A 22,304-nucleotide genomic window follows, 5' to 3' on the forward strand; every position below is an offset into this window, starting at 1 on the left:
CATGGCACCAGACCCTGGAGCAGCCTATTGGAGCACAAGGCTGGGGATGGAGCCCCATAGTAGCCCCGGGGCCAAGCCCTGCAGCAGTGCCCTGGAGCCTGGGGCTGGGGTACCACGGCTGCCCCCAGAAGTGTGAACTGGAGCCCTGAGGCAGGAGTCAGAGCCTCTGATGCCTAGGGAGTTGGCAGCAGCTGGGCAGGCAGCCCAGCCAGGTTGCGGGGCAGGGCTCCTCATTTTTCCATCTGTCACCACTGAGAACAGCCTCTCTCCATCTGCCTTGGAACCTCCCTTCAGGAAGTTAAAGGCTGCTATCAAATCCCCCCTCACTCTTCTCTTCTGCAGACTAAACAAGCCCAAATCCCTCAGCCTCTCATTGTAAGTTATGTGCTCCAGCCCCTTAATCATTTTGGTTGCCCTCTGCTGGCCTTTCTCTAATGTGTCCACATCCTTTCTGTAATGGGGGCCCCAGAATTGTACATAGTAGTCCAGATGTGGTCTCACCAGTGCTGAATAAAGGGGAATTATCACTTTTCTAGATCTGCTGGCAATGCTCCTCCTAATGCACCCTAATATGCCATTACCCTTTTTGGCTACAAGGGCACACTGTTGACTCATATCCAACTTCTCATTCACTGTAATCCCCAGTCAGGGGTCTTCCTTTGTTGCTCGTTCCTCCTTGTATTTCTTCCCCGTATCCGACATCCTTACTTACCTCAGGGCTTTGGTCGCCAACCCCCAACAAACCTAGTTTAAAGCCCTCATCAGTACGTTTGCAAGCCTGCCCACGAAGATGCTCTTTCCTCTCTTGGTTAGGTGGATCCCATCTCTTCCTAACAATCCTTGTGCCCGGAACAGAGTCCCATCGTCGAAGAAACCAAAGCCCTCTCTTCAACACCACCTTTACTTTCTCAATTCGGCAATCCCTACCCGGACCATTTCCTTCAACCGAAAGGATGGGCGAGAACACCACTTGTGCTTCAAATTCCTTGATCTTTCTTAGCACTACATAATCTGCTGTGACCTACTCAAGGTCATTCTTGGCCGTATCATTAGTTACTACATGGAGAACTGGTGATTTCCTATTCCTGAAAAATAATGCCTAATTCTTTTTGCCAATATGATAAGGAGCCACCTTAGCAATTCTGGGGGAAATGGCTGTTTCCAATGACCCCTTCGTCCCTGCTCATGTACACTCAAAATTGGTGCCATGGTCATAGCTCCAAACAATAGTTACAAGTTCCATTATAAAACCTTTTTATAACTTCTCTAATTTTGATTAGGAAACTTCATTTGGCCTGAAAATTGTCGTGTTTTATGCACAGCTGAATGAAAATAAGTCGTGTAAAGAACTGGGGATTACAGTGGATGAGAAGCTGGATATGAGTCAACAGTGTGCCCTTGTAGCCAAAAAGGGTAATGGCATATTAGGTTGCATTAGGAGGAGCGTTGCCAGCAGATCCAGTGAAGTGATTATTCCCCTTTATTCAGCTTTGGTAAGGCCACACCTGGAGTATTGTGTCCAGTTCTGGCGCCCCCCCCCCCCCCACTATAGAAAGGATGTGGACGCATTGGAGAGGGTCCAGCGGGGAGGGTGACCAAAATGATTAGGGGGCTGGAGCGCATGACCTATGGGGAGAGACTGAGGGATTTGGGTTTGTTTAGTCTGCAGAAGAGAAGAGTAAAGGGGGATTTGATAGCAGCCTTCAACTTCCCGAAAGGAGGTTCCGAAAAGGACGGAGAAAGGCTGTTCACAGTAGTGACGGATGGCAGAACAAGGAGCAATGGTCTCAAGTTACAGAAGAAACTGATTCTTAAACAGATTACACAGGAAGAAGAAAAGTATCTAGCAATGCATTCATAGTCATGAGAATCAAACATGGATCCCTGACTCCCTTGCAGTACTTCCTCTGAAAAGGGGGATAATAATCAGGATTTATTCAAGAATGGCTAGAACATTATCCATCAAAATACCATGAAGGAATTCATCAGATTGAGATTCTCCATAGAATTTATGTACATTTCTCCTTCCATTTTCATTCAGGCATTAAGGGAGAAGTTATTTCTTATAATTTCTTTTGTGTGGTAACTTACAATTGGGGGGATGGGAGAGGTTTTTTGTGTGTCTAATTGGATGAAATTAGAAGGAAATCAGAGCTGTACTAGATTTTAAGGGATTTTAAGTGGATGTACCATTTATGCAGCCTTCTATAGGAAAGCATCATTCATATAAACAGTAATAATACTAGGGGACTTCACAGATATAGTAAAAGTTACTTGGAAGTTTCAATTGATCTATGTCTTCAGTAAATTCGTACATTTGATTTTTAAAACCTATAGTTTTAATACAAGACATCACCACTGGCCTATAAATAACTTGCATTGAATATATGAAAGTAATACTCATGCTGGTTCCTTGTTTGAGATCACAAGGAATTTGTCTTCAGTCCTATTCCTGGATGACATTTTTGTCAGAGCAACTTCAAAGGCAGCAACCAAAATTGAGATTACTATAAATGTGCAGTGGAGCAATAATAAACTTCAAGAAGAACACTCTAGTTTTAGCAAAGCATATAGTTATGATTGATAAAGAGACTAGGCTACAGAGCAGAAGAAACTCTGACAACATCTATGCCACATTCACATGTAGCAGAAAGGCTACACCAGGGAATGCAGCAGTGCTTTTGAAAATAAAGGAGCATCAGCAAGCATACCAGAAGTCTAGGGAGGTGAATGGTTGTTCTGATTCTGCCAAATAGACATGCCACTACCAAAATGCTTCATGGATACCTCCCAGGAGTCCTGGGCAAATTAAAGCAACAATGAGGAGGTCATTGTTTATAAGAAGGAGGGGGGACTCATGAGGGAGGCAAGCAGAGGATCCATTCTCCCTCATAGCTAAGTATGCTAAACATCGATTAATTTACTAGTCAATTTCCATTGACTACTTGACTAGTCGATAGGCACTCCCCATTCCTCCCCAGAGGGGGATCTTGTGCATTTCAAAGTTGGAACTCCGCATGAAGCCTGGGTCCAGTGGGAAGTCCCACTGACAGCTTCTGCTTTGAAATGCACAAGAGCAAATCCAGTTGGCTTTATGCAAAGACTTGGCTTTATACAATAGATTGAGAAATGTGTCTGGGATGGAAACTAAAGGAGGCATGAAGGTAAGTATAGTGGTCAGTAGGTTTCTGGTGTAGGGTGGTGGAAATTTGTCCATCATTTAATGTACTGTAGTGTAAAGGAAGTGGATCTCTCATGTGGATTGATCCAGGCTGAGGTTGATAGTGGGGTGGAAGCTGAAATCCCTGTGAAATTTTTCAAGTGTCTCTTTCCCATGGGTCCATATGATGAAGATGTCATCAATGTAGTGTGAGTAAGGATGCTAGGGGGTGAGAGCTGAGGAAACGTTGTTCAAGGTCAGCCATAAAGACATTCGCATATTGTGGGGCCATGCAGGTGCCCATGGCTGTGCCGCTGACTTGAAGATACAAATTGTCTCCAAATTGGAAGTAGTGGGTGAGGACAAAGTCACAGAGCTCTGTAACCAGGTGTGCAGTCGTGTCATCAGGGATGGTGTTCCAGACAGCCTGTAACCCTCTTCATGTGGAATGTTTGTCTCCCCTTCCTACAGCAGCTGATGTCACCCATTTTCAGGACCTCTTTTAATGGGTTGCTGTAAAGCCACCTCTTCAAACAATCTGTCCTGAATTCCCTGTTGTAGAAGCTGTTCACCAGGGCTGTGTCCAGACTCAGGGTTTTTTTCGAAAAAAGTAGCCTTTTTTCGAAAAAACATCACCTGCGTCTAGACTGCAGCTGCGTTCTTTCGAAATTAAATCGAAAGAACGTGGCTTTTCTTTCGACGGCGGTAAACCTCATTTCACGAGGAAGGACGCCTTTTTTCGAAAGTGCTCTTTCGAAAAAAGGCGTTCTTGAATGCCAACAGGGCTTTTTAGAAAGAGAGCATCCAGACTCACTTGCTGCTTTCTTTCGAAAAAGCGGCTTGCTTTTTCAAAAGTACTGCTTGCAGTCTAGACGCTCTTTTTCGAAAAAGCCTCTTTCGAAAGAGGCTTGCAGTCTAGACATAGCCCAAAGGAACAAGCAGCAACATTTTCATTCTGCTCCTGCAGACTGGGACAGCAAATGGCTGGATCTCTTCAGCTGCAAACTTTATGCTTCTTCTACCCTCCAATTTGGATTGGGCAATTATGCAGCCTTCCTTAGTAAATGCGCCCACAAAAATTATTCAGAATACAATGGCTTTATTAATGCCATTCCCGAGGCAAAGAAATAGCAATTTAAAGCAGTCTTAGCAGTGGGCTGTACAGTCTCATGAATGGCTCTACAGGCTGCTTTTGACACGGCTGACACATTAGTTATGAGGTGGGCATCGCGGTTCAACTCTTCAACCTTCCCACATGAGATACAATCCTCTGTAGAGGATCTCCCATTTGATGGCGAGAAATTCTTCACTGCAAACACCAATGAGGTCCTTCAAACTATGAAGGACTCCAAGGCCACACTTTGATCCATTGGCATCTACATGTCATGATCAGAAGGAGTGCTGACCAGCGCGTGATGACTAAGGAGTTAACTCAGGTACCTAGCAAAGGTGTCAGCTGGGGGGGTTGGGCAATCAGCCAATAACAATGCAGGTAGGAATTTTCTTTCGCTCTTCTTTGTTTGAGAGCAGAACAGTTTCCACCAGGAATTAAGGGAGACTGGAGATGCTTTCTCTCCAAGAACAGACTTCTTGAAATGTGTAAGTAGGGAAAAGTTTAGATAGTCTGTCAGGGTTTATTGTTTTCCTTGTTTGGGGGTTTGGAAATCATGTCTGAGCTGGCTAATTGTTTTTCTCTTTTGTAACTAAGGATTACAGCCCAGGGACTTTCTCTGAGTATATATCAAATTGTGGCTATTTATCACCTAGCCAATTTACTATGCTTGCAACAGTAGTTTTGTTTTGATAATAAAGGAGTTTCTGTTTCTTTTAATTAACCAGTACTGGTTGGTTGTTGTGTCCTTAGGATTAAGTGCCTAGTTACAAGGGCAGAATCCATTGTTGTCTGTGGATTCCCTCTCTCTGTTTTCCCAACTCTAAGCAAAATGGAGGTTGGGAGCAGTGGGGAGAGCTTTACCTTAGGGGAGTAGATTCCCAAGTGATCTCTCCCTGGAAAAGGGTTTATTTTTATATTTTCTTGTGGTGGCAGTGCGGAACCATTCTTGTATTTTTCGGATCTTAGGAGGACTGAGATTGAATAAGTTTGTCTCTGGGAATCACAGAGACAGGTTTTGCAGGTTTGTTTCCAGAGAAACAAATAGGTGTAAATGCTGATTTCCAGCTTCAACTGCAATGCCTCCACCCGCTCAATCTAACAAACCGATTTGAGGAATTAATTGAGGGTTTGGAAAACTGGTCATCCTCCCCAGTGTGTCACCATTTTTCAAACTATTTGGTCACAGTCTCTTCCCATTCTACCACAGTTGGCAAGCCATGACCTCAGATGGATGTTGCAGACAATATGATCAGGCTACACTGTCCCCTTGACATCTGTACCCGCAACCCCCTAAACTGTCCCTCACCGGGGACCACTCTTACAATCTTTTGCTTCACCAAGAGGTTCAACATCTCCTCCAACTTGGAGCCACAGAACTCATCCCAACCCAATACAAAGGGAAAGGGTTCTATTCTCACTTTTTTCTCACAGAAAAGAAGAGTGGGGGATGGCGCCCAATTCTTGACCGTAGAGCTCTTAACAAGTATGTTTAAAATGGTAACCCTCACAACTCTTATCCCAGTGCTGAAGCAGGAAGACTATTTATCCTTCGACCTTCAGGACACATATTTCTTTGTTTCCATACACCCAGCTCATAGATGTTTTCTCTGTTTTATTCTAGCTCACAATCACTACCAAGACCTATTTTTTGGCCTTTACATGGCACCAAGAGTGTTTTCCAAAATCTTGGTGGTAGTTACTGCGCATCTCAGAAAGAAGGGTATCATCATTTTTTCCTTGCCTAGATGACTGCTTTCTGAAGGTGCATTCCATGCAGGACTAGGTCCTCCAGCACCATCTGATGTTTCCAATTCCTCAGCCTACAAATAAATGAAACAAAATCAACACAAAACATTCAGTTCATAGGGGCTCAATGTGACACAACAACTGTGACTACCTCTCTGCCACTTGACAGATTCGAAAACATCAACACACTCTCCAACAAACTGCAGCACAGTCTCCAAGTTACAGCCCGTGACACTCTCCCATTATTGGTATACATAGCCGACTGCAGTGTAGTTATCCTAAATGCATGCCTCTTTATGCGATGTTTACAGGGATGGCTGAGTACGGTTTACAGACCAAGGAAACTGAGCTCCTTTCGATCTGTCAACCACTCTGTTGATCAAACACACCCTTAGATGGTGGATGCTTGCTCACAATCTTTGTTCGGGGTCCTGTTTACACATTAAGATCCCTCTGTGACTGTCACTACAGATACCTTCCTTACTGGATGGGGAGCACATCTGGGGAACCATACTTCCCAGAGACCACAGAAAGAGCACTATGTATAAACTTGAGCTCTAGGTAGTTTGATACGCCTGCAGCCAATTTCTTCCTCTCATTAGTAACAAGCATGTCAAAGTCTACACTGATAACACAGCCTGCATGTTTTATATAAACAAACAAGGCCATGCCTGATCCCACACCCTCTATACAGAGCCCATGATACTTTGGAACTGGTGGCTCCAGCACAGAATAACAATATATGCTTTTCACCTTCTAGGGGTTCTCAGTATTACCATGGACATCCTCCACAGAGCTCTTTCCCCAGAGCATGAATGGGAGATAAGTGACAATGTTATCATCCTAGTCTTCAAACTTCGGGATAATATCAACCTTTTTGCCACTTAGAGCAACAAGAAATGCCTAGACTTCTGCTCCAGAGCAGAAATGGGAAAACGATCTCTGGGAGATTCACTACTAATTCAAAATGGGACTATGGTCTCCTATACACATTCCCACCAATACCTCTCCTCAATAGAGTGGTCAAAAAATGTTGGATGGACAGAGCGATGGTCATACTCGTTGCCCCCTCATGGCCCAGACAACCTTGGTACCTCTTCCTCACCAGGATGTCAGTTTTTCCACCGATTACCCTTCCACAAACCATAATCTTCTGTCACAGCTGGGAATATAGGCACAGCAATCAAGCCTTCATATGCTAAAACTTAAAGCCTACTACCTCAATGAGGCCTTCCAGGTACCCCTGGAGCTAGAATGTTCACAACCTGTCCAAGTAGTGTTACTCCAGAGCAAAGCTCAGACCATTCAAAAAGCTTATATACAGAAATGTGAAAGATTCTCACATTGGTCGCTTCGACAGAGGCACTCCACCAGCTTCTGCATCCCTCCCAACAATCTTTCATTATCTTTTACACCTTAAACACTCGGGTCTCTCCTTTAGTTCCATAAAAGCAAATGTTGTAGCCATTACAACTTTCCATATAAAAATGGATGATACTGATATATTTGCACACCCATTGACAGAGATTCCTTAAAGGTCTCCAAACCCTTTAGCCTGACATCAAACCACTGGCTGAACTGTGGGACTTCCCTAAAAAATCAGTCCTGTTTCCTCATCTGTCTGAACCAGATTATTTCCCCAAGCTTCTTGTTCTTATTGAGTAGACTGAGATGATGTGGCCAGATCTGCTGCGGAAGCACAGTGACAGTGCCATTGTTTTTCTTCACAAGTGAATTGCTAATGAGCCAGATTGGCTTGGGTAGGTTTGAAGGGTGATGCAGTACATGAGTGGAAGGACTTCTGGGCAGCTTGTCTTTTGCATTCTTCGTTCTTGCCGCTACTTGTATATGCAGATGACAAGGTCCACATAGGGATCTAGGCCTCTACAAAGCCTTGTCTGGAGTAGACCAGAGAATCTGGCCCAGAAGGACAGGATGAGGGGGCCCTAAAAAAGGAGAAGGCAGGGGTCAGTGGCGTGATCAGCACACTGGGAAACAATCCCTATGGGATTTCTGAGTGCAGCCTGTCACATACTGCTCTTTTTGTTGAGTCCTAGAATTCAGTAGATCCATACATTTTTTTCTTACAAAATCTGCTTTATAGTCAGCTGCACCAATGTTCCCTCTAATTTTTCTATCCATGTGCAGAATATTTTTATGTGCACCAAAGTATATGTGAATGTGCACTGCTAGTAGAAACATATGTTTGTGTTTCTGTGGACATTGCTGTGGGTGCTCTGCTAATCAGCTGTGTGGCATTTGAAACTCTCAAAGAACACTAATCAGCACTTCTGTTAGCAGAATGTGAAGAATCGTACTCTGTGTATTACTTGATAGAATACATAGTTTGATCATGCTCCATAGCTTAATTCAAGGTCCTTTCATACTTGCCAAGAATGTCTTCCCTTCATGTCCAGATCCAAACTATCAGCAATGTTTGGTATAGAAAATCTGCAGAGTTGCAGTGTTGGACATTATTTATTACGCTTTGAGACGTTACAAACTGAATTTACAAGCCTTTGCATATATAGGGGAAGAGAGTGCTCTGGGCAATAGGCCCAGATGATAGACCAGATGATGCATTCCAATCAGCTATGCTTAGGAGAAGAAGGTAGAGTAAGAGACATCTTTTGTTCCTCTATATTTAGATCAGGGGTCTCCAACCTTTTTAAGTACGAGATCACTTTTTGAATTGAAGTGCAATCCAAGATCTACCTCAAATATAAATACCCTTGCCCCACCTCCTTCCTTCCCCTTCTCTTCTCCGAGGCCCTGCCCACTCCATCCTCCCTCTCTTGCCCATCCACACTTACTTTCATCAGGCTGGGGCAGAGGGTTGGGGTGCAGGCTCTAGTCTTGGATTAAGGGATCTGGAGTGTGAGAGGGGCTCTGAGCTGCTCTTGGCAGGCAGTTGGGATGTTGGAGGGGGTTCTATGTTCAGGCTCTGGGATGGCATATGGATGCAGGGGTGCTTGGGACCTGAGGTGTAGAAGGGGGCTCATGACTGGGTAGGAGTTTGGGATGTGAGCTTCACCTGGGCACTGCATACCTCCGGTGGCTCCTGGGTGGTGGTGCAGTAGGGCTAAGGCAGGCTCACTTTTGCCCTAGCCCTGGCCCACTCCGTAAAGCAGCCAGCAAACTCCCTCCATCCAAAGTCCTGTTGTGCCCCCTCTTTGCTTTGTGGAGAAAGGATACAGAGTGGGAGAGGGCACACCTTGACATCACCACCCCTCCACTCACTCCTCTGCCCTGCACGGAAAGCAGGAGGCTGCCCAACGGGAGGGGCAGCTGCAAGGCAAAGGGCAGGAGATGTGCAGCAATGGGTGGAGGGGCAGCTGAGGTGCCGGCACTTGCTAGCCTCTTGGCCAAACCAGCCAGGATCATCTGTCGGAGGCTCCAAGATCTACCAGCAGATCCTGATCATCTGGTTGGTGACCACTGATTTAGATCAAGAACCTTCTTTGCCCTCAGGCAAGTTAGAGCAGTAATTAAATTTCCTACTAAAATTCTGTCCTCATTTGGCAGCAGTGATAGAGCCCATAGATTAACATTTGAAATCCATTTGAAACACTTGGAGGAAAGGAAATTATCAGGAACAGTCATGGATTCAGCAAGGGCAAGTCATTCCTAACCAATCTAATTGCCTTGTATGGTGGATATGGACGTGATAGACCTTGAGCAGTGGACATAATATACCTTGAGTTTAGCGAAGCTTTGATATGATCTCCCACAGTATTATTGCTAGCAAGTTATAGAAGTATGGCTTGAATGAATGGATAGAAAGCTGGCTAGAGAATTGAGTTCACTGAGAAGTGATCAATGGCTTAATGACTAGTTGGCAGCCAGTATCAAGCAGATTGTCCCAGAAATTGGTCATGGGCCCACTTTTGTTCAACATCTTCATTAATGATCTGGATGATGGGATGTGATTGCGCCCCTCAGCAAGTTTGTGGGTGACACTAAGCTGTGGGGAGGAGAGGTAGATACACAGTAGGGGAGGGATAGAGTCCAGCGTGACTTAGACAAATTGGAGGATTGGGCCAAAAGAAATCTGATGAGGTTCAACAAGGACAAGTGTAAAGTATTCTAAGATTTTACATCCATGAGTGGAGTGAGTTTTGTCTTGTGCACCAATATTGAGGTCACGTTCACTTGATCAGATGTGTGCCACCATGTCACCCAATTTAGCAAATATCTTGAATATAGTTTTTTAAAACATTATGGAAGAAAGAATACTTAAATAAGAGATAATTAAAAAGGTGCATGACTTTAAATGTTTTTTTGATATGAAGTCAAATAAAAAGAAGATTAATATAGCAACATTTTCAGTAGCCAGCTTCCTCTGTTTATAGCCCTTTCCCAGACCCTCCCCCAGCTGGACTAGATGATCTCTTGGGGTCCTTTATGGTAGAACCTGCCTGGACCCTGTGCTGAGGTGACAAGTTATTTAAAAGATATAGGGTTTATAAACTTTCCTCCATTAACTCCACACATTTAAATTCTGTCTCTTCAGGATTGTTTTGTGAACTATATGTTTGCAGACTCCATTCACATAATCTAGAGAGCAATGATATAAATAAAACAAAACAAAACAAAACTTAGAGCTAAGGACTCAAGCAACACTGGGTAAATCTTCTAGTGAGCATGCAACACTAGAAAGATAAGACAATGATTACTTTCTAACTTGATCAGAAGCAGCCACCCATAAAAAGAGACATACGGTTTTCTATATAGGCCTTCTAAGAAAATGATACCATTTTTTTGTAGACAAAATAAGATAATCTCTCCTGCTATATTGTAAGCGTCCAGAATGCTGCCGGAGCTGGAACCAGGGCTGTGGTGAGGCTGCCCCAATAAGTCCTTGCTTAACAAATGAATCCCTTTCAAAAGGTGGCAAACACAATTTGTTTTAGAAGACTGGAGAGGTAATGGGAGGATTAATGTTGTTAGTGCCTGTGAGAGATCTGGCAGGTAAAGTAGGTGGAAAATCCTGAAAATCTGGATGGTGAGAAATTCTGCTTCAGTGATTTTAAAAGTTCCCAATAAGACTATAAAATACTGGTCTAGTCAATGAAGGCTGAAAGTGCTTATGACATGTACAATAATACTAAATAGGCTCCTCGTGATTTCCCTTAATATAATACAATACATACCAAAGGGAATTAATCATGTTCAGGCCAACATTTTCAAATATTACCAGTTTGTTTTATTAAAAGCTGAAGATAAGTACAAATATCCAGAAATCTTCTCCCAGCTTAGCAAAGGAGCTGCAAACACCTCGCAAAATATTAGCCTGCTTGAGTCACTGATAATAAATAAGGGTATGTCTACATGGCAAAGCTATTTTGAAATAACAGCCATTATTTCGAAATAACTTTACCAGCATCTACACAGCCAAACCGCTATTTCGAAATTAAATCGAAATAGCAGAGGGCTTATTTCAAAATTGGTAAACCTCTTCCCATGAGGAATAGCGCCAATTTTGAAATTGCTATTTTGAAATAAGCGCTGTGTAGATGCTTATTTCAAAATAGGGGGCCTCCAGCCCTTCCCAGGGTGCCTTGGTGGCGACTCTGGGCACAACCAAGAAAACTCCTCTCCCTCCCTCCCCCGGTTCTGACAGGCCTTAAATGCGATTCAGCGTCCTATCAATGTGGATGTGCTATTTCGAAATAGCAAAACGCTATTTTGAAATGCATTTTGTGTCTAGACATGTTATTTTGAAATAACACTGTAGTGTAGACATACCCTAAGAAAGTAGGTCCCTGCTAGCACTGCATCCCACCAGATCTCGTAGGGTACGTCTAGACTACATGCTTCTGGCGACAGAGGCATGTAGATTAGGCTAACCGGCATAGGAAAGTGAAGCGGCGATTTAAATAATCGCCTCCTCATTTAAATTTAAATGGCTGCCGCGCTGAGCCGATTAGCTCTTTGGGATGAGGTTTACCTGGAAGGTCGACAAATGCCTTTGATGTCGACCGTGGAGCGTCCAGACTTCCGCGCTGAGCCGACAAAACAGCTGATCGGCTCACCGCCCCTCTTTCCTCCCCCCGCAGTGGCCTGGCTAAAATGGCCTGTAGGTTCTGAAGATTGGGCTGGGGGCTGGGAGATCACACGAAGCTTCCCCCTCCCACTCCCTGCAGAGCAGAGAGCCCCATGGACTGTGCTTTAAGCCATGGCAGCTGCGTGCCTGAGGGTCCTGTCAGGGTGGTCCATGGGCCAGATTCGATGGTTTGGTGGGCTGGATCTGGCCCCTGGGCCATATTTTGCCCAGTCCTGGTGTAAGCTGTTTGCTAGTATTGGCTGGCATAGTGAGGGAAGAACATGTGCCAGGCATTGGGGCGATGCTAGTACTGCAAAATTATTAGTATGATATCCGCTAATATGATGCACTGTCACATAATTTGCATAACTCTGAGCATGTGAGAAGTGCTATAAACATATGTTTAAGTGATTTATTTTATAAGGGCCCCAAAGTCTTGTTGAGTTGAGCTCTAAATCAGTGTGGTTGGGGCATTGAAACTGTCCCAGATATGTAAAGACTGAGCCAGAGGCTGGGGGGGCATAGGATACTACCCATTTAGGGCTTTCTTCTTATCTGCTGTGCAGGGGTAATAAGGCAGTCTGGGAACACCAGGGACCAGTGCTGCTCCTACTTCCTCAAATACTACGTGAGGCAGAAGTCCCCCTTTCCAGGAGTGGAACCAACCATCTGGCACCCAAGTGTGGCGCTTTAAGCTGTCAGAGTAGCTAGCATGTTTCCACTATATCGATGATCTCCTTTAGTATCAGAGCTGTTTTTATTTTTTTCTCATCTCTTTGACAGAATGGGAACTTTTGCAGAGGGAGAAGGAGTTTTCAGGCAAGGAAGTGTGGGAATGATAAAGGGTAAGATTGAATGAGAGAATATGAGATGTGAAAGAAATAGGGGATAGTCCTGCCAGGATATTAAAGGCTTTGTAAAGAAATGTTAAGAGTTACTTAAAATAGTTAAAGTTTGTAGATGAAGATTGAATAAAGAACTAATATATAGAAAGTAGGGTGATTATGGTTAATAGATAATCTGTAATATATTTTTTAGACTTCATACTCTTGGGACAGGTTTTCTGTGTGTTACTTTGATATGAATAATAAATATAATACTTATTTGAAAACAATAGTTAAACTACCCATACATTGTTCTAAGAACTAGTACAAACAAAATTCATAAAGCTAATTTATATTAATTTTAATTCGTGTATACATTAAAGACAAATGAAATCATACTAATGTGAAACTAACACAATGGAAATTTAGCCAGGGAGTCAAATTCCCATAAATCTAAAGTCTTTCTTGCCTCGATATGTAACAGCAAGCCATTTTCTGGATATGGCTTTCTTGATTCTTTTACTTAGCCAGGTTAGGAAAAAAATAATTCAAGGACTTCTGCAAAAATGATAAAATAAGTGATTACATGTGCATTTTTTTTTTTTTTTTTTTAAGAAATACCATACTAAACGTTTCCCTTTTTTACAGTGATTTGTTATCCTCCGATTATGTGGAGATTCACTATGAAGATGGAAAACCACAATTTTCTAAGGTACTATTTATATTAAATATCAGAGATTCATTTCCCCTTCCTTTGTACAATGACAATGCAGTGAAATACAAACTTTCTGTGGTGTTCACAATATTTGTCAAATACTAGAGGTCATTTACTATATACATCAAGGAATTGTGATTTTGTCTAGCAGATGAAGATTCTTCAGAAACATTGTAAAAAGAGTGGGCAGGTATCTGCAAGTGAAAGTCCCAAAGATGAACCTAGGTACCCTTTCTAAAATATAACTTTTGCAGTTGCTCCCACACCAAGGGTCATCATCACTAAATTCTTTATTAAGCATTTACCAGTCCTTAGCATAAAATGCAAGGCTATGTGATAATGGGAAGCCAGTAAATAAACTCAGGCTATGTCTACACAGCAGCGTTATTTCAGAATAACTGATGTTATTCTGAAATAACATAGTCCACATCTACACAGCAAGCAGTTATTTTGGCATAATGTTGAAATAACATCGAGCTGGATCACTTCTTACTCCGACTCCTGTAACCCTCATTTTACGAGGAGTAAGGGAAGTTGGAGGCAGAATGCTCTTAACTTGGATTCCTGCTGCATAGACTGCGCCAAAAGCCGAAATAAGCTATTTCAACTGAAGCTATACAATTGACGTAGCTCAAGTTGTGTAGCTTATTTCAGCTTTAGCCCTGCTGGGTAGATGTGCCCTTCGTGGCTTTTCTTTGCAAGAGTTTTTATAAAACCACGAATCAGAAAAATATATTTTGAGTGAAATAACTCCCACCTCCTTCAGAATGCCAGTAGAAAGCCTATGCCTTACTTACGCTCTCACATTAGAGCTTAAAGTTGCATTTAAGCAGTGCTAGGTTTTGCACAGAGATAAATTTCACTTCTGAGAGAAAGGATTGCATAACCTAGTCCTTTAGGGAGACAGGGGAAAAATATGTATGTTTTAGTTTGATTTAGATGATGCAGGGAAGATTACTATATTTCTGGGATGTGGAATAGCAAAGATAAGGGGAAAATGTCTTTAACTGTGCTCTTAGCTATAAATAGCTATTAAAATAGCTATAAATGCCAGAATATAGTAGATGTTGCAAGCCACTCTTCATGAAACATGTCACTGTTCAGAGGGCCAGAAGATCAACACAACACGCAAATCTTATTTTGACATCCTCAAAACCAGGTTGAACTTCAGCTTTTATGTGGTTGCGGTTTGTCTGGTTGCTGTATGTCCATAATCAGTCCTCCTCATTGAGGATCTTAAGAGTTCAAAATTGTAGCTTTTATTCTAAATGTATCAATTTATAATCTGTTAATAGAAAAAAGTAATTTCATGCAGCACATCAAGGAAATTGCTAAAACATTACTCAGGAGAGCGCACAAAAATGCTAAAGGAAGCAAGAAAACAGTTCCTTCTGGCGTTTACACAGACTGAAGCAACTGTCAGCTGCAGCACCAGCAATGAGCACTGCGGTTGCTGAATCATGAGTCTAACTTTAGACTCAGCAAATGGGCCACCTTTGCAAGCTGCGGTAATTTGATCTAAACTTTCTGTAGGATATTTTCTGAGTTGATTGACTTAGAAACACTAATAGGATTATTGAGGTCACTTGATCTACAAGAAGCATAATTAACAAAAGTAAAGAAAATTTACCTAGGGATTTTTAAAAATCTGTTCTGTCTTATTTAGATACATTTGACAAATGGCAAGCTGTTTATTTCTCACTGAATATAGAGAAGTGAAATCTTGATTAAACCAGCTCTTTCTAGAACTACAATATATAGCGTGGACTAGATCATGATCTCCTTAGTCTCATAAGTAATCTTATTAAATTCCATGGAACTACTTATATGAGAAAAATGATCACTGTTTAGTTCTTTGGGAAGAACTGTTTAAATAAGTCCAGTTCCATAAACTTCAGAACCCAGGCCATTGCTTAACGCATATATGGGCAGTGCTCATTTTGTGATGGTACTGGCCTGGCATGCAGTACCGGCACCTCCAGACGCAGTACCAGCAACTTCAGTCAGAGCTCAACAACTTTGCATCTGGAGTACCGGCACCTTTTTTTTTTTTTTTTTTTTTTTTTTTAAATAAAAAAAGCACTGTGTATGGGTAACTGTTGTATAACAGTAGTGACTTACTTAATTATGTTAAGAGTACATGAACTAAATTGTTCATAAGAAAAGGTTGTGCTATACCCGTTCTAGATTCTGAACAGAACATTTCTTAAAATAAACAAGATACAACATGAAATTGATGCTGGTATTTATAGTTCAGTAAAAAACATTACATGCAAGATGATTCCTTAGGGTACATGGTAGGTTAGAACAATTGGAGGAAGAAGCATGATCGAACTGTATTTACACTTTTCTCGATAAAACTATTGCAAGCAGTTTTTTTACTTTGATTTTAGCTAGCATTGTTGATGCATATTAAAGTCTGGGACTTTAATTGATATAAATCAGCATGGGTCCATTGACTTCAGTGGAATTATATTGATGTGCACTAGCTAAGGATCTGGCATTGAAAGCTTCTAAATTCCTCAGCTCTTTCTCTTCTAAATTTTTCAGCTTTTTTCCTAAATGTTCACTCTGTAAAAGTTTAAATTGAGACTCATGCTTTCAACTTAAGAATATAAGGACTGAATGGTTTCTAGGTTTGCTCTTGCCGCCAGCCTTCTAATAATAAAAAGTAAATGCACTATACTTGTTTACTGAATTGAATTATTCACATGAAACACAATTCTGCTATCCTTGTTCACAATGAATAGTCTCTTAAGCCTCTAGCAGTCCCATCAATAAAATGACTCACATTTAGATATTAGTAATTTTGTTATTCACTAAGGGCACATCTACACTACTAGATAAGGTTGAATCTACTATGGTTGATTTATGGACACCCAATTTTGAGAAGTCGAAGGTCTGTGTCCTCAGTATGGGCAAGAACCTAATGTTTCTCCTTGGCTACGTCTACACTGGCACCCTTTTCCGGAAATGCTTAAAACGGAACTTTTTCCAGAAAAGCATCCGTGGCCAGTGTAGACGCACTTTTCCGGAAAAAAGCCCCGATCGTCATTTTCGCGATTGGGGCTTTTTTGCTGAAAAGACTACTGTGCTGTCTACACTGGCCCTTTTCTGGAACAGTTTTTCCGGAAAAGGACTTTTGCCCGAACGGCAGCAGCATAGTTTTTCCGGAAAAACACTGACAATTTTACAGTAGATCGTCATTGCTTTTCCAGAAAAGTAAGCGGCCAGTGTAGACAGCTCGCAGCTTATTCCGGAAAAGTGGCCCAGTGTAGACACAGCTCTTGTGTCTCTGCGTCATATTATGGAGCCTGCTGTTGACTCAGAGTGAGGCATTGTGGATAGCTCGGCAGTATGGGCTATGCTTCTGGTGTCCGCTGGGTCCAAAACTTGGAAGCGGGCGGTTAGAGGGGCTCATATTGGATGTGTCCCATAAGTACGCTGACTGTGTGTCTCAGATTTTCCGGTACTGTCCCGAATTTAAATACTGTGTCCCGCTGAGCAATGGTCTGAAGTTACAGTGGGGGAGGTCAAGGCCGCCTCCTCCCCACCACCACACGCTGCATGGCTCTCTCCCTGCCCCACGGGATTGCCTGTACTGTGTGGGATCCTGGTCTGGCTGCACAGCCTCCTCCTCCAAATGTGCAGCTGGCTGCTTGTTCTTTGTAACAGCGGCTGCTGCTGCTGCCAGAGGGAGAGGAGGTCCAAGGCAAAACGTGCCAAGGAGCCAGTCTCAGACCTCGGTGCCTTGCAGCTGTTGCCTGAGCTACGCAGGGGCTGTGCAGAGCCCAGCTGAGGCATGCTGGGACTTTGCAGGTGTGCTCCATGCACTGCCACTCTCTCCCCACTCCTCCCCACCCTGCTGGGAGAATGGCAGTACATGGAGCTGCTCGCTCTGCCACCGTAAGCCGGATCTGGGGTGGTTGGTGCTTTCTTGCCCTTCTCTCCCCTCACTCCATGCACCCTCAGAGTAGGAAGCTGGAGGTGGTGCTACAACCTCATGGCTGTGCGGGCTCCCTGCTGCGTGTGGGGAAGGGGGGGGGGGCCCTAAACTCCCTTCCCACCTTGCTGGGGGAATGGCAGCGCGTAATCCAGAAGCTTTCCCCACTGTAAGGGGTCCAAAGCCAGGTAAGTGTCCCCTCATGCCAGACCCCCATGTCCCAAACTCCCTAACTCACTCCCCTCCCCCTGCCAAGACCCTGCACCCCCCGCTTGCTCCTATACCTTCCCTTGCTCCTGCACTCTCCCTCCTGGCAAGACACCCTCTCTCTTGGCCAGACACCCTAACCTCAGCTTGCTCCTGCACCCTACCCCCTCACCAGACACATACCCTCCCCCTGCTCCTGCATCCACTGCTGTTCCTGCACGCTCCCTGCTGGCCGCACGCTGCACCTTTCCTTGTTCCTGCTCCCTCCACCTGGCAAACCATGCTACTCCCAGTCTGTTTCTGCACTCTGCCTCCCAACCAGACCTCGCAACCTCTCCCACTTCTGCATCCCACCACCCTCCCATATCCTGCACCCCATTCCTATCTCAGTCGCTGGCAGCCCTGTCCTACACACTGAGCCCCTCATTTTTGTCCCTACCTCAGAGCCTAAGGGGGTCCATAAAATCCACTAATTACAGAACCCCAGAAAAGTAAATCTTGCCTATGAAAAGCCCTGAACCTCAGTCTTCCTTGTCCCTTGCCCTCACCCCTTGAGACTAGAGCACCAGCTGAGCGAGGTGTCTCAACTGAGGACCACATCAGGGAGGGCTGGGGGTTTTTGGAGGAATTTTTTTGCTTCTCGCTTGTGTGGTCCCCAGCTGTTTTTTTCTGTGGGTCAATGGCCCACAACTCAAAAAAGGTTCCCTACCCCTGCCATAAATAAAGAAAACATTGAAACCTTTTGTATTGGACATAAATTAATATTTTACTTTATTTAAAATAAAGTTTGATAAACTAACATAAGAAACTAGCGGTGTTATGGGGCGTGGCTAGTGGTGTCAGGGCATAGCTATTGTGTCCCCATTTTTGGTTCAGAAAATATGGTCACCGTACCCATAAGGCATTTCTCTAGTCCCTCTTGTCTTGCACAAGATAAAGGGGACACAGTGTGTGCTCATGGATGTCATGGTGCGCCACATGGCACTGTAGTTTGAGAATTTACGTATGTTGCTCCGCCAGGAAGAGGATAAGGATGAAGCTCGGTGTGGCACGGAGGCCCTGCTCAGGCAAGCTCTGGTGCTCATACTAGCACAACTGTTAGTCAATCTGCTAGACATAGTGCAATGCTGGTTCTGGTGTTGGGAGATGACCTTAGATTGGTGGGACCTCATTGTCATGCAGAGATGGGACAATCAGCTTAGGCTGCAGAACTTCCACATGTGGAAGGCCATGTTCTTTGAACTGTATGAATGACTTTCCCTTGCCCTAAGGTGCCAGAATACTTGCATGAGACCTGCTTCCCATTATCATGGAGAAGCGTATGGCAATTGCCCTATGAGAGCTTGCCATGCCAGATAAGTACTGGTCAGTTGGGAACCAGTTCAGGGTGGGGAAGTCTACAGCTGGGACTTCTGTTATAGAAATAGCCAAGGCCATCAACAACATTCTGCTGTAGAGAGTTCTGACTTTGAGGAATGTAGACAACATCGTGGAGGGCTTTGCCGCCATGGGCTTCCCTAACTGTGGGGGCACCATAGATGGCACACACATCCTCATCCTGGCCCCTGAACACCATGCTTCAGAGTACAGCAACTGGAAGGAGCACTTCTCCATGGTGCTGCAGGTGCTTGTGGATCACAAGGGCTGCTTCACTGATTTCAATGTGGGATGGTCAGGAAAGGTGCATGATGCCTGCATCTTTTGGAAGTCCTGCCTCTTCTGAAAGATGCACAGTGGAACTTTTTTCACTGATTGGAACATCTGAGTTGGAGAGGTGGAAATGCCCATTGTGATCCTGTGTGACCCAGCCTGTCCCTTGCTCCAGTGGCTCATGAAGCCGTACATGGGCAGTCTGGAGTCCTCCAGCAAGAAGGAGTTCAACATAGGGGCAGAATGGTGGTAGAATGTGCGTTTTGACATTTAAAGGGTGGAGGTTCAGGAGTCTTCTTACTCACCTGGACCTCAGTGAATGCAGCATCCTCTTCATGATGGTGGCTTGCTGTGAGCTTCACAACCTGTGTGAGAACAAGAGGGAAACTTTTTTTGGCTAGGTGGAAGGTTGAAGGAGAACTCCTAGCCAGAGAGTTCAAGCAGCTGGACAGCAGTGCAAAGGGCAGTGTTAATCAGAGAAGCCTTGAAAGCCTCTGAAATAAAAAGTTGTCTTCAGTGCAGTCCAGGAAGTTATTGGCTAGTCTGTGCCCTGCTGTGTTAGTTTCCCAACATATATCTGGACAGTTGAAGTCCCCTATTACCACCAAATCCTGCGCTTTGGATGATTTTGTTAGTTGTTTAAAAAAAGCCTCATTCACCTCTTCCGCCTGGGTAGGTGGCCTATAGTAGATCCCTAGCATGACATCACCCTTGTTTTTAACCCCTTTTAGCCTAACCCAGAGACTCTCAATACGTCCATCTCCACCTCAGTCCAAGCGTGTACATTTTTAATATATAAAACAACACCTCCTCCCTTTTTTCCCTCACCTGTCCTTCCTGAGTAAGCTGTATCCTTCTATACCAATACAGGCAGTCCCCGAGTTACGCGGATCCGACTTATGTCGGATCCGCAGTTACGAACGGGGCCCTTCCTCTCCCTGGTCTCCAGCAGACCAGGGAGAGGAAGCAAAGCGGCAGAACACGCAGGCAGCGGACAGGGCTGTCCGCTGCCCACGTGCTCCGCGGCTTGGCTCTGCTTTGCCCCCCCGTCCACTCCTGTCCCCCTGGTCTGCAGACCAAGGGGACGGAGGGGAGGAGGGAGGCAAAGCAGAGCAAAGCAGAGCCAAGCCGCGGAGTGCGCGGTCAGCTGACAGCCCAGACGCGTCTGGGCTGTCCGCTGCCCGCGTGCTCCGCGGCTTAGCTCTGCTTTGCCCCCCCCGTCCCCCTGGTCTGCAGACCAGGGGGATGGGAGGGGGGACGGGGGGGGGCAAAGCAAGGCAAAGCAGAGCCAAGCCGCGGAGCAGCGGCCAGCTGACAGCCCAGACGTGTCTGGGCTGTCAGCTGACCGCGCGCTCCACGGCTTGGCTCTGCTTTGCTCTGCTTTGCCCCCCCCCCCCCCCCCCGTTGGGAATAGTGTTACTCCTGGGGAAAAGCAGGAGTACAGATATTGACTTCTGTGGCCCCTAAGAGAGATTCAACGGGCTTTGTAGTACGCGACCAATGGACTCGTGGCTTTTTACTAATATATTTTATCTAATATCTCAGAACTGTCTATTGATAAGTAAAAACAGCATCATCTCAAAATTATCTGCTTTTTGTTTGTATTTACTATCACATTTTAAAAATGTGGTAAAAATCAAGTTTTTACTAGTGTTTTTCAGCTTGTATAGTGGAGACAATACTGTTCTGAATTTCTAAGCTGGACTTTCTTCATTAGCCATTCATGAACAGCTATATTGTTTAAGTAAAGTCCCAGTTATACAGAGTTTCATTCTAGATTATTTTTAGCAAGACCATCTTAAGTTTGACTTTCCAGGCAAAGCGTATGTGGGATAATGTTAACCCCCTCCCAAAAAAACTTCTAATGTCAATGGTTTTGATCTGACCCCCTCTGAGAAATAATAAACTTGAATCCCCATAATTCCACATCTAAAGAATCGTTTTTGAGGAGAACTTCTCTTTAAAGAAACAAAATAATTAATGACATTGTGACTGTAAGTAAGGAAAAGATCAACCTTTTCTATAGTTGCAAGACATATATAAGTAAGTTATTTGCTTTTTTCTAGACAGCGTATTTCCCCCTTATTCGTGATGAGGCTACTCAGTGGTTGTTAATGTAGCAGACTCTTTCCTTGAAATTTCTTCACCTGGTATGTAGGAGCCATTTTTAATCTAAGTAAATATGTTAAATTATCATTTAATTATTTCTTTAATATCTTTAGGGTGGAGAGCACTGCTACTACCATGGGTACATCAGAGGTGTCCAGAACTCCAGGGCTGCCCTTTCAACATGTAATGGACTTAAGTGAGTTCAAATCTTCATTCTTGCAAAGAGATTGCTTGCTACGCTTGGATTCCTGTGCTTTGGGTTTCATCTCTTAGAGTGAGCTAGACTAAAATTCTTGAAACTGTCAAAGATTGTTGGCATCCTGAAATACAATCTTGTTTAAAAAATAATGCTTCAGTCACTCCCCTCGAATACCCTCTATCAACTCCTTGCTGGCCATGCTCAGCTATGGAGTTGGATTGGCATTGCAGTTTTTAAACTGATTTTTACCCTCCTCCCTGTCTATAGATTTTAGCTTTTGGTTGATGACTTCTTTATCTTTTTAGGATTTTTTTTCCTTGTTCCCTTTAGTTCTTCAGTGTTCTGCAGTTTCTTCCTCAAGCCATGTTCAGGACTGGAATAACAGAAATGTTCTAAGTCAGGAATGAGTTGTCTTGGAAAGACAACGTGGGGAAGTTTGTACTGTACAGAGCCTGTCTTCTGTAAATCTTGCTTTGACCACTACTATTAATTTGTTTCTAAGCACGAGTGATGCTAGAAATTGTTGGTTCTGTTTAGCAAGACACTTGCAGATTGTAAATACCTAGACATATATTAATCAAGGTAGCTGAT

General features: G+C 43.9%; 1 protein-coding gene across 7 annotated transcripts in view; it reads left to right on the top strand.

Annotated features, from left to right (window-relative positions):
• ADAM23 (ADAM metallopeptidase domain 23) overlaps positions 1-22,304 on the top strand; it is a 184,872-nt gene that overhangs the window by 39,485 nt on the left and 123,083 nt on the right. For all 7 annotated transcript variants that reach the window (XM_075934339.1, XM_075934346.1, XM_075934341.1 and 4 more), the window contains exons 4-5: positions 13,539-13,602; positions 21,628-21,710. In XM_075934339.1, the coding sequence (XP_075790454.1) occupies positions 13,539-13,602; positions 21,628-21,710 (147 nt within the window). The remainder of the gene's footprint in view (positions 1-13,538; positions 13,603-21,627; positions 21,711-22,304) is intronic.

This window comes from Pelodiscus sinensis, chromosome 7 (genome assembly GCF_049634645.1).
Source record: "Pelodiscus sinensis isolate JC-2024 chromosome 7, ASM4963464v1, whole genome shotgun sequence".
Classification (NCBI taxonomy): Eukaryota; Metazoa; Chordata; order Testudines; family Trionychidae; genus Pelodiscus; species Pelodiscus sinensis.